This window comes from Anomaloglossus baeobatrachus, chromosome 2 (genome assembly GCF_048569485.1).
Source record: "Anomaloglossus baeobatrachus isolate aAnoBae1 chromosome 2, aAnoBae1.hap1, whole genome shotgun sequence".
Taxonomy (NCBI): Eukaryota; Metazoa; Chordata; class Amphibia; order Anura; family Aromobatidae; genus Anomaloglossus; species Anomaloglossus baeobatrachus.
The window spans coordinates 84722522-84735821 of NC_134354.1; the positions used below are offsets into that span (position 1 = coordinate 84722522).

Consider the following 13300-nt stretch of genomic DNA (forward strand, 5'->3'; position numbering starts at 1 on the left):
TTTGTCTTTTTAAGTCTATGGGATGGACCTCACTCAGTCGACTACCAGTAAATTTAAAACAATTAACATTGACTTATGCTGTATTATTGTCCAGGATGCACCCTGGGCCGCATTTCTCTTCCTCCAAACACGGGGTTGAGTTAAGGCCAAGGAGCTCAATATTTGTCTCATCTGACCACAGCACCTTCTCACAAACACTCTCAGAATCATCCAGGTGCTCATTGGCAAACTTCAGACGGGCCTGCACGTGTGCCTTCTTGAGCAGTGGGACTTTGCGGGCATTGCAGGATTTCAATCCATTACGGCGTAATGTGTTACCAATGATTTTCTTGGTGACAGTGGTCTCAGCTGCCTTGAGATGATTAACTAGTTCGCCCCAAGTAGTTTTAGGCTGATCTTTCACCTTCCCCATGATCTTGGATACCCCACGAGGTGAGATTTTGCATGGGGCCCCAGATCAATGTCAATTGACAGTCATTTGTATTTCTTCAATTTTCTTACTATTGCACCAATAGTTGTCTCCTCATCCAGCGTCTTACTTATGGTTTTGTAGTTCATTCCAGCCTTGTGAACGTCTATGATTGTCCCTGACATCATTAGAAAGCTCTTTGGTCTTGCCCAAGTTGTAGAGTCTGACTAATTGAGTCTGTGGAAAGGAGTCTTTTATACAGGTGACAATATAAGATAGCTGTCTTTAATTAAAATTATATAATTTATACAATGTGATTTTCTGGATATTATTTTGGATATTCTATCTATCTCTCACTGTTAAAATTAACCTACCCTTAAAATTATAGACTGTTCATGTCCTCTTAACATTTTTGTTTTAAAAATGTATTTTGTTCCCATCAGCGTCCAGGTATTTTCCCCATGCCAAAAGCATATTGATTGACTGTGCTGCAGCCTTAGGCTATGTGTCCACGGTAGAATGTACCTGCGGATTTTTCTGCATGAAAATCCGCGACTTTCGCGGCAAATCCGCACCTTATTTTTGCCGCGGATTTGCCGCGGATTACCGCGAAATTGCCGCGGATTTTGATGCAGATTTTTTTTTTCCCCATTCTATACCCAAAATCCGCAACAATAATTGACATGCTGCAGATTTTTCCGGATCAAAATCCGCGGCAAATCCGCCGCGGAAAAATCCGCAGCATGGACACAGCATTTCCAAAATGCCATTGAAATGGCTTGGAAGTGCCGCTGCTGCAGATTTTCGGAAAATCCGCGGTAAATCCGTGGCAAAATCCGCGCAAAATCCGCAGCGTGGGCACATAGCCTTACAACAAGGTCTATTCATCATCCGAACTTGGCGACGGACTTTGGTGAAAAGGTCACGTTTGATTTCCGGACTTCAACTTTCTGGTTTGCGCATCCCGATTCTTGATTATGTTGTGCACCGTGTACAAAGGAACATCAATATTTATTCTAGAGATGGACTTGTAACCTTGAGATTGTTGATATTTTTCAACTATTTTGGTTCTCAAGTCCTCAGACAGTTCTCTTCTTTTCGCTCTGTTCTCCATACTTAGTGTGGCACACACAGACACACAGTGTGCAAAAATTGAGTCAACTTCTCCCCTTTTACCTTGTTTCAGGTGTAAATTTCACATTGCCCATATGTGAGTTGGGACGAGCATCACATGTTTGAAATAAAGTTGTTTGCCCACAATTTTGGAAAGGTGCCAACAAATTTATCTGGCCCATTTTTGGGGTTTTGTGTGAAATTATGTCCAATTTACCTTTTCTTTTTTTGTTTTGTTCCAGTACACATAAACGTGTATGACAACACGTGTTTAATTGCAATAATTTTCTAGAAGAAATACTTCATTTTCTGGAAAAATTTCAAGGGTACCAACACTTTCGGCCATGAAGGTACTTTATGGGCAAGGCTAATAAAAAGAGCATTTAATGAGTATAGTTAATAATTTAAGCTATATTGCATCAAACATTAGGCTTCATTCTGATGTCCGTGTTGCACATTTATGTTGTATCCGTTTTTTTCACCAATATAGCCTGTGCCCATTAAAATCTTTGGTGCTATTCACATGTCCGTATTTTTTCACGTACCATGTATCCTTGCAAAACATACCGAGGCATGTTCATTTTTTTCCATCAGCACAGATGACCAGGATTAATACAAGTCTAGGGGTCTGTGGAAAAACAAGTGCAGCACATGAATGAGACATCAGATTACAGTCCGTGTACTGTACGTGTTTTAACATTGCAAAGTATAGGAGAAGCTTTGTCATTTATTAATTAACTTAAACAATCAACAATCTAATGTGTATGGGGCTGTTCCGAAGCTCACTAGATGGCAGATTTCAGTGGATTTCAGCATGTCTGATCCTCAAGTGTGATTTTTGTATGTTGGAGAGGGAGAGGAGAGTTGGTGATGACAGTCGTTGGCCAAACTCTTTTGGCAGTCAATCAATCTTTCTAAGTTATATAGCCACTTTAAAGGGGTTTTCCAACAAAAGAAGTTCATTTTAATCAATAGCTCTTGGAATAATAATACGTTACATACCGTATTTTTCTGATTATAAGACATTTTTCCTCCCAAATATTTGGGAGGAAACAGAGGTGTACATCTTATAATCTGAAGCTGTAGCTTACCAAGGGTGGTGGAGAAGGGTTGCAGGAGGCCGAGGGAATGCTGCGGCAGCTGTGCAGGGAATGCGGTGGCTGGGCTGGTGCTGCGGTGGCTGTGCGGTGTCTGAGGAGGCTGTGTGGAGTCCGTGGCAGCTTGTGCGGGTGCTGTGGTGGCTGCTGCTGCAGGGGGTGTGTGGAGTCTGCGGTGGCTGTGCACGGTCTGCAGCAGCTGGTGCTGCGGTGGCTGTGCGGTGTCTGAGGAGGCTGTGCGGGTGCTGTGGTGGCTGGTGCTGCGGCGGCTGTGTGGAGTCTGAGGTGGCTGGGGCTGCAGGGTGGGCAGTGAGGACTTCAAATAATGGCACCTGGAGTCGGCTCATGAGCAGATGGAGTCCTCGTCTCAGGATCTCATCTGCGTACGCGCCGCCTCTGGCCCACTGATCTCCCAGCAGCGAACTTAAGGAAAATGGCGCCCAGAGGTACTTGCACATATGAGATGTCGGCTTGCCATTGAGCTGAGAGCTCAGTCTGTGCATGCACTGATTCTGGATGCCATTTCTTTGATGCTCTCAACGACCATAGCCACCAAAGCACCCTGAGCCCTAGCACAGCTGCGCCAGCACCAGCACAGCTGATTGTTTCTGGGACAGCACCTGGGACACCCACCGCCCTTGCCTCCTGTGTCCCCGCTCCACCACAGCTGCCGCCCCCTCCATTAAGACATTATAAGACAGACCCCTTTTTTTGCTCTGAACTTGGGGTGCGTCTTATAATCCGGTGCATCTTATAAACTGAAAATTACGGTAATTGGATGTTTGTTTTTTTTGTGCTGAGATAATGTTATACAGTGGGTATAGAAAGTATTCAGACCCCTTTAAATTTTTCACTCTTGGTTCCATTGCAGCCATTTGGTAAATTCAACAAAGTTCTTTTTTTTTCTCATTGTTGTACACTCTGCACCCCATCTTGACAGAAAACCCCCCAGAAATGTAGAAAGTCCTATCTTCATCTCATCAGACCAGAGAATCTTATTTCTCATAGTCTGGGAGTCCTTCATGTGTTTTTGCAAACTATGCAGGTGTTCATGTCTTGCACTGAGGAGAGGCTTCTGTTGGGCCACTCTGTCATAAAGGCCCGACTGTTGGATGGTTGCAATGATGACTGACTTTATGCAACTTTCTCCAATCTCCCTACTGCATCTCTGGAGCTCAGCCACAGTGATCTTGGGGTTATTCTATACCTCTCTCACTACAGCTCTTCTCCCACAATTGCTCAGTTTGGCTGGACGGCCAGGTCTAGGAAGAGTTCTGGTGGTCCCAAACTTCTTCCATTTAAGGATTATAGAGGCCACTGTGCTCTTAGGAGCCTTGAGTACTTCAGAAATTCTTTTGTAACCTTGGCCACATCTGCGCCTTGCCACAATTCTGTCTCTCAGCTCCTTGGGCAGTTCCTTTGACCTCATGATTGTCATTTGGTCTTACATGCACTGTGAGCTGTGAGGTCTTGTATAGACAGCTGTGTGCCTTTCCAAATCAAGTCCTATCAGTTTAATTAAACACAGCTGGACTCCAATGAAGGAGTAGAACCATCTTAAAGAGGATCACAAGGAAATGGATAGCATGTGACTTAAATACGAGTGTCTGAGCAAAGGGTCTGAATACTTATGACCATGTGATATTTCAGTTTTTCTTCTTTAAAAAAATTTGCAAAAATTTCTACATTTGTTTTTTTTTCTGTCAGGATGGGGTGCAGAGTGTGCATTAATGAGAAAAAAATGAACTTTGTTGAATTTACCAAATGGCTACAATGAAACAAAGAGTGAAAAAATTAAAGGGGTCTGAATACTTTCTGTACCCACTGTATAAGTGTTCCCTGCTGTGTACTGTGTAATGGCCGTGTCTGACTGCACAGGGATATCGTCTGATCATACCACATCTCCTGGGCAGGGGAGGAAGTAAAAATGCATAAAGACATTACAGCACGGGATCATAAATAATTTCTTTGAGTTAAAATATTTTTTAAAAACAGGCAGGGAAATGTTTTATCTTACAGAAAGAATCAGCTATGATCCCATGCTGTGCTATCTGTATACTCTCTTTTGCTTCCTCTCAACTGTGGAAATTATTATTCCAAGATCTAGTGATTAAAATGAACTTTAGAATTAACTTTGTGGGAAAACCCTTTAAGGTGAATCTGGAAATTTTAAATATTGGTTTTGACTGATATTTCTCCTTCACAGGACTCATTTTACCAGCTCATAATAAACTATTGCTCAATATACCGTACTAGTAAATTAGTCAAATGCCTCCAAGAAAACATATTGTTACCCACCTGATTAAGGTTCAGTGAGGACGGCTACGGCAGAACTTGTCTTTTAACATTCCTTCTGGGACTTACCTAAAAGCATACAACGTGGATAATGTATTTCACTCATTTACAGATATAATAGAGTTGATTGTGCCTATTGGCACCAAACAATTTGAAGTCTACTGATGGTTGGCCCCAAAAATACTGGAGCAAACTTTAGCTAAAGTAGAAGTTTACTGAAAGAATTTTGCCTTCAAAAATATGCAATAGGTAACATGCTTTAAATTCCCACAAATAAGATTGGGACATATGTGATGTGCTGTTCCGTAGAAAATAATTTTTAAAAAGTTAATTTTTGTCATGATACAACATGTAGAGGGGACCGGGACATAGACCCATTGCTCCCAAAACCAGGCTTTCCCCAGAGGGGCGATTAAGTGCCTACTCAGTCTTCACCAGAGCCTCCGGTGATAAGCTCCAGGTACCACTCCGGGGCAGGTCCTGGTTGACACGCTCCATCAAGGGGCTGGTCAGCGCAAGACGTGACGGGAGGATGTTCTGCCACTAGGGAAGAATAGGGAGGGACAACCCCTGACACTTTCCCTAAACAACAATGAGCTCCATGACGACCCTAGAGGGGTTCTTTCTCCCAGTGCAGCAATCACGTTCCTATCCCCGTCTTTCCCTGAACAAAAACTCTGTCTATTGTGCAGGGCAGCAGGAACACTAGTCCCATTCTAGGCTAAGAACATAAAGGGGAAAAGACAGACAGGGGTAAAGAAAGAGAAATTGTACAAAGTACACCAGACTACAGGCAGGAGTAAAGGGAAAGGATTAATGAAGCAAACAAAAAAGGAAATTAAGGATGGGAAGACACCAAACAAACTTCCAAACAGCAATCTCCAGATATTACTCCTTAAACAACTTCTTTGTTCACAGCTCACACCTATACAAGCATGCTATTACTGGCAACTTCCCAAGCTGAGAGGTGAATACTTTTAGCAGAGGGGAGTGGAAAAATATCAACTGTGATAACAGGACAGAAAGCCTAAATGGGGACTAATGAGCTGCTTAACCATTGTAGCACCAGACCAAGGGAAATCTGCACAGGTAACTGGAAAGGAAAGCAGATACAACCAGGGCAAGTGACATGCCCTCCAGGGCCGTGGGGCACTCGGAACCGGGCCACTGTTCTGTTCGGGAGGTCATGGCGGCAGGGCCTGACTCAGTCACCCTGCTGGTGTCATTTAAATAAGTGGGGGATATTTACAGGGGATAAGTTGTGATGCCACCCGTGGTATGCGGCAAGATATGGGCCGCTGCTGCCATTCAGTTACCCTGGGGTCGGTGGTGATGCAGCAGAGGTGGTTCAGCTCTCTACAGGTAGAGCTTAACCCCAGGGCAGGTGATTATATAATATATGCTGGGGTACAGGGCCGAAGACACATGCAATAACTCCAGGACATAGCGGGGATGCAGTCATTAGGTCTCACAGTTTGGCAGTTCATGATTATCACAGCCGATTTAATGCTCCCCTTGGAGTGAAGAGTCCTGCTATGACGGCATCCAGCTGATCCCCAGATAGTTCAGAACACAAGACCGGTGTTCCTTTCTGTAAAAGCCTTTTCTGGTCGTCTTCCTGCACTGGCCTCTCCCGCCTGCCTCACACACAGTGCCCTGAGCTGGTGCCCACGGACCCTTTCTTGGGCGGCTTCTTGCTCTGTCCTCTGGTCCTATCTAGTCCTCTTCCAGCGGATTCATGTGTGGTAGCAGATTTGGCACATAAAGAGATCTCAGCCTCCGGTTTGCTAACTGAGCTTTTTAGTTCTCCACTAGCCTAGGGGCCGGTTCCCCCTTGGGGCCAAGTCCAGCTCCAGCACCCAGGGCCTCTCTCCTCCACTACCTCCTTTCTTGAAGTCCTGCACTGTTCTCCTAGTTTCACTTTCTTTTACTACTTTCTCTGTCTTACACTGTACTAAGTGTCCTCCCACTAACTAACTCCACCTCCAGACTGGCTCTAAAGCCTGCTTTACACGTTGCAATTTCGCATACGATATCGTGTGCGATTTGCAACGCCCCCATCGTATGTGTGGCACGTTCAATTTGTTGAACGTGCCGCACAAACGATTAACCCCCGTCAGATGTACTTACCCGTCCATACGACCTCGATGTTGGCGGCGAACGTCCACTTCCTGGAGTGGGAGGGACGTTCGGCGTCACATCGACATCACGCGGCAGCCAGCCAATAGAAGCGGAGGGGCGGAGATGAGCGAGACATAACATCCCGCCCACCTCTTTCCTTTCACATTGCCGGCTGGAGCCGCGGGAGGCAGGTAAGATCTGTTCAATGTTCCCAGGGTGTCACACACTACGATGTGTGCTGCCTCGGAAACATTGAACAACCCGACGTACAATTCGTCAGGATTCAACGACGTGTATGTGATGAACGTTTTAACGTTCAATCGCAATCGCACGTAGCTGTCACACACTACAGTTTACCTTATGATGCCGGATGTGCGTTACTTACACGTGCCCCCGCCGACACATCGTAAGATATATTGTAGCGTGTAAAGCGGGCTTTAGACTGTGCTTTCCCGAAGGATCAACTCGCCCTAACCACGGCCTGATGGCGTGTAGCTATACTAAGAGTGTGTGAGTTTGTTTGTTGTGAACTGTGTGCTCCTCCTTACCAGGGAATGGGGTCCCACACCTCTGGCTGGGGTGCAGTATCTCTGTGGCTACTGGACCCTCAGGGGCGCCACATAAGTGTGTGTGTAGCCAAGCGCTGCAGTTTTCCAACACCTGAAATAGAGAAAACCACTCTTCGTCATGGTACCCACATGACAATTTTGCAAGAGCAGCTACACATTGTAATACATGACCTTAATGGGCTGTATAAAGAGACATTTCTGGAGGAAAGAAAGGGACGCTCTAGAATATCTAGACATCAGATATAAATCTGGATGTGATCAAAGTAATTTAAAAAAAAAAAAAAAAGTACTGGTATAGTTATAGATTAATTACAGACACTGCTAGTAGACTTTCTGGTACAGGCTTCTATTATAAGGAGACATGTCTTTAGCTTTATAAAGGACAATGATCATGCTCTGGTAATGACTAGTTGGAACCACTGCACTTGCCAATAAAAAATTGCAAAAGAATTGAACCCCAAGCATCCATCTGGGACTAACACATACACTTCCCACACAGAAACAAAGACATCTGGGAGTTTTCTTTTTATTCTTCAGGGCATGTGATGTGATTTGGAAATACTGCATCTTAGGCCTCTGCCACACTCACGTGTAAAAAACGTACGTTTGGTGTAGTCCGTTTTTTGTGTCCGTGTTCCGTATTTGCAGTCCGTTTTTCCCCTCCGTGTGGTGTCCGTATGCATATCGTGTGTCATACGTGTGTACGTGTGTGCGTTTTCCTGTGCGTGAAATACGTCAGTGTGTGTTCCGTGTGCAGTCCGTTTTTTGTGCGTGTTTCACATGTTTCACACATTGAGATAATGGTGATTACTTGGAATTAAATGACACATAGGTGTATGTGATTAGGACATAAATATAAGTTAACTATAAACTGTTTCCTGCTTGTATTATGCCTTGGAGCACCTATGTGTTGAGACAAAATTGTCGCAATGCCATTATCCACGGAGGCCTTAGTGTTTTTATGTTGGATTATATCTCGTCGTTTTGGCGTTCGACGCCACATGTTGCAATATGATAATGTAAGAAGAACCAGATTGTGGGTGCATCCACTAATGATGATGCGGCCTATGCATGGTCATTTCCATACTTTATTTTTTGAGTTACGGAATTTCCCAGATAAGTTTTTTTCATACTGCCGGTTGTCAGTTGAGAGTTTTGATTACTTACTAAATATTTTACGACCTCATTTGCAACATCAGGACACTTGGATGCGGCTTTCCATTTCCCCAGAGGAGAGATTTATGGTGACTCTGAGGTATTATATTTGTTATTTTTGTAATTTTTGTAAATGTGTTATTTTTCACATTGAAATGTGTAATTGATCTTTATTGATCTAATCTCATTTTTGATTCAATGTTTCTGTTTTCTTATGATTGTTTTAATTTAAAAAAACATAGTGTTAATTGTAAATCATTGTTTGTCTTGTTTTCATAGATTCTTGGCGACTGGTCAATCTTTTAGTGCTTTACATTTTGATTTTTTGTTGGGTCGATCAACCATTGCCGTTATAGTACGTCACACATGCGACATGATATGGCAACATTTAAAAGAAGAAATGATGCCTCAGCCAAACAGAGAAGATTGGTTGAAAATCTCTAAGGGCTTCAAGGACTCTGTTGACTTTCCTAACTGCATAGGAGCTTTGGATGGCAAGCATTTCAGAGTAAAAAAGCCACCAAACTCTGGGTCACGTTATTTCAATTTTCATAAGTTTTTTTCCGTTGTTATTTTGGCATTGGTTGACACAGAATACCGTTTTATTTATGCAGACATTGGGGCCTATGGTAGTGCCTCAGATGCCCGTATTTTCCGTTCATCAAGATTAGCCCAACGCCTGCAAGAAAATTCATTATTGATCCCCCCTCCAGTTGCCCTACCTGGTACATCTGGACCGTTGGCACCATATGTGATGGTAGCAGATGCAGGATTTGCATTATCCAAACATGTTATGCGACCATATCCAAGGAGATCCATTGATGACAGGAAACAGTACTTTAATAATCGGCTAACTAAAGCAAGACGTTATGTGGAGTGTGCATTTGGTATTTTAGCTAACAAATGGCGCATTTATCAGACAACGATTCAGTTGCAGCCAACCTTTGTCACATCTGTACTCAAGGCTACCATAGTGCTTCACAATTTCTGTCGGATACATGAAGGAGGAACTTATGTGGATGATGAATTTCAGATAAACCATGTTGTTAATCCCACAGGTGAACCTATGTCTCATAATTCCGTGACATCTGGTTTACAAATTAGAAATTTATTTACTGATTACTTTAATTGTTTTGATGATACTAATAATAGTGATGATTGTTAAGATTGTGATGGTTTTTTGTTGATAAAAATATAAATTTTTTTTATTATAGGAACTTGGTTAAATTTTCTCAACATCTAAGAGCTTAAATCAAACTAGTATTAAAGGGCAAATGCGTTAATCATAAACTGACATTTCTGTTAGCAACATGGTTTTCTGAATGTTGTATGTATGTGTATGTACATTTCTGTGTTACTATCATGTTTTAGGAAACTTATTTTAAACTTACAACATTAATAATGTTAATCGTCTATTGAAAAAATGCAATATTATTAATAAATATCAATAATAAACATGTTTCTTTTCTTCAAAAACAGAATCTTTTATTAAGAATAAGCATATTAATCCATAAAGTAAGGATGTTATTTTTTCACATCCACATTAAAAATGTACATATTGTTCATCTTGTGTTAAATTTTTCTAAATGTAAATTTTGATGGTATTCTTCATAACATACAAAATATACTTTACATACAAGAGTAATTGTAAAGAAAATGTGTGCATTGCTTACAATGTTGAAAAATGTCGGCCAATTAAGTTGCTATCATGTTGGACATTGACATAGACCAAAAAATTGTAAACTGTGTTTTCAGAATATTAGAACTAATCTAACCATCAAATTGGTTGGGTAAAAATGTGTTCATAAAATTACAAAAATAAAGGCCATAAAACATATATGTGATCCGTCACTAAGTATAATCACACATGTTTTTTAAATCTTTTCAACTCTGAGTTTGCACATTTTTGGAAATCCCTCTTTTTTAACATTTTGACACATTCATCAGATTTGTTGTTTGATTGTTAAGATTAACAAAAATGTGCATCACAAGTCAACAAGATCTTCTAGTGAAGTAACCTGAGTGTTGCTGAGTATGTTGTTTTGTGTGGCCTCAGAAATGGTATTTTCAGGAATGGAAGCAGTTGTTTGCTGAACAACATTCCTATTACTAGCTACAGTAGTGTGTGGAACAGTCTGTTGCATGCTGGTTTGTCCCAACACATTGCCTGTGGTTGAGTACACCTGTGGATCTACATGGGTAATTGGGTATTGTGTGTGTGTATGTTGTTGACCTTGAGGATAGTTGACTGATGTTTGTAAGTGTGGTGTAGGTAACATAGTTGAGATTGGATAATGAGGCATCATGAATGATTGTGGGTATGTTGAACCTGGAAACAAATTAGGTAAACCACCAATATTTGTGGGTTGAGTAAAGTAACTAGTAGTTTGAGTTGGTTGTAAATTCATATAGTTCATGGGTTGCTGTGAGGTAGCACTTTGTACAGTGCTTAAGGCACCAGTATTGGTTGCAACATACCCTTGTCTAATTGGTGTTGGGAATAACGTACTTGAAGCAATTGAAGGTTGTCCAGATTGTTGTAATAGTGGATTATTGACTATTACAGTTGCCATTGTTGTTTGTGTTGAAATTGTATTTTGATTGTCTGTTGTGTTTGGGACTGTATGTTGTTGCATAATGGTACGCCAATTTTCTATGGCCTCATACACTCTCACTGGTTCCTGTTCTGCCTGACTAGCTGACAGTAGGGTAAGCATAGCAGCTCTTACACGTTCCTGCCTATCTGAAGGAATTTTGGTTAAGCTAGTAGATAAAGACCGACAAAAACGCTCGGCATCTGTTTCTGGAATTAAAGTGTTCATTATGTGAATAATGCGTGTGTCAATTATTTCCGGTAAGGATCTCATTTCCTCAGGTCTGCGGATTCTTCTTGCACGTAGAGGTTGTGGTGCAAAACGTGGAAGTACATTTGTTTGTGTTGATTGTGTAGCTGGTGTGGTTGTTTGTTGCGTTGATGAGCCTTGGGTGTTGGTTTGTGCACTCTCTGTCCCACCCTCATGTGATTCATTTGCTGCATCTTGTTGAGTCTCAGGAATTTCAATGTCTTCTCTGGCAGGTTCTTGTTCTGATGCTGAGGTGGCTGTAGCAGAGGGACCTGCTGTTGGTTCATCATCTGATTCGTCAAGATTATCCTCCGTTCTATAAGAAATGAAAAAACAGATTACAATCTTAACATTTATCTTTGTCCAATTATCTTCAGGGGGTTCTTTTTTTTTTTTTTTTTAAACAAAAAAAAAACTTACTGTGTAACTTCTAAGATGGGTGCTAGGAAGCTTATTTGTTCATAATAAATATATCTGCGTTTGCGGCCTTGGCTGGATGAGGATGGTATAGGGTTGTACTCCCTTCGGTACTGATCACGGGCTGAACGCCAACGCCTTTTTACCAAGTCAACTGTGGAAAATAAAAAAATATGTCACTTGCAACATTCTCCATAAATCTGCACACATTAATTTAAATAATGTTTGCGAAATGTAATATACAATTTAACACAATTATGTTGGTCAAATACTTTGGATTAAATATAATTTATTTAGATCTTCTTCATTCAAAAACATGTTTAGACATTCACACATAACCAAATAATATTTCTGAATAATTATATTTTAAGTAATTGTCATCTATATTTAAATTATAATTTGGTGTTTTTGCAATGACATTTGGCTATCAATTACTAGAAATATTATTTGATACATGTAGGTAATGATATTGACATGTCATTTTAAACAATTTTATTTTAAAAAAAAAAAAAAAACAAGATTTTCAATTGTGATACTAAATTTAGACTAATACAACAGGGAATTTAAAAACACATGACAGTTTAATCAGTTAATTAAGTAAATTCATGAAGAATTCCAAGTCAGATTACAAATTTAAGTATACTTTGATTTTTGACACTTATGAAAGTTTGGTGATACTATGAAAAAATTGTACAGGAACTCAATATATTGAGTAGTACATATACCAATTCTTCTCATAGGATTTTACACTAAAAGACAACATAACTATGCCAAAACAATCACAGTTTGAAAGTATGAAAAAATCCAAATATAGATATTACATAAATAACTATAAAAAAATACAACAACTTACCATATTTAGCACGCTTTGCAGGAGAACATCTAGACCATGCATTATTGGGGTACACTTCCTCAGCTACTTGATTCCAATGGCGCTCAACTGTCAGTCGGTCATGGTAACCATCTACACGTGTATCCCATAATGGTGGGTGAGTCTCGACAGCTGTTATAAGTTTCTCCGTGTCCACCCGTGGTGCCATTATTATATTTCGAAGACGAAAGTTTGCTCAAAATAGATCTTGCAATACACAGAACTACAACTTCTTGCTTGCTCACTCCTTCTGCAAATGCACAGTTAGTTTTGTGCAAAAAAATATGTTAGCTACGCCACCTGAAAGTATTTCAGAGTGTAACAAACTTTCTAATTAAAACACGGACACGGACCACACGGATAGCATACGGAGGCCATCCGTATCACGTACGTGTAAACACGGACCCATA

At 41.0% G+C, this 13300-nt stretch overlaps 1 protein-coding gene across 1 annotated transcript; it reads right to left on the reverse strand.

Moving 5' to 3' along the window:
• Nucleotides 1-10246: 10246 nt before the first annotated feature.
• On the reverse strand, nt 10247-13065 carry LOC142283284 (uncharacterized). The gene is made up of 3 exons (XM_075333100.1): nt 12873-13065; nt 12023-12173; nt 10247-11918 (listed from the first exon to the last, which is right to left on the reverse strand). Exons 1-3 carry the CDS (start codon nt 13057-13059, stop codon nt 10745-10747), a joined length of 1512 nt encoding a protein of 503 aa, XP_075189215.1. The 5' UTR covers nt 13060-13065; the 3' UTR covers nt 10247-10744.
• Nucleotides 13066-13300: the final 235 nt, after the last annotated feature.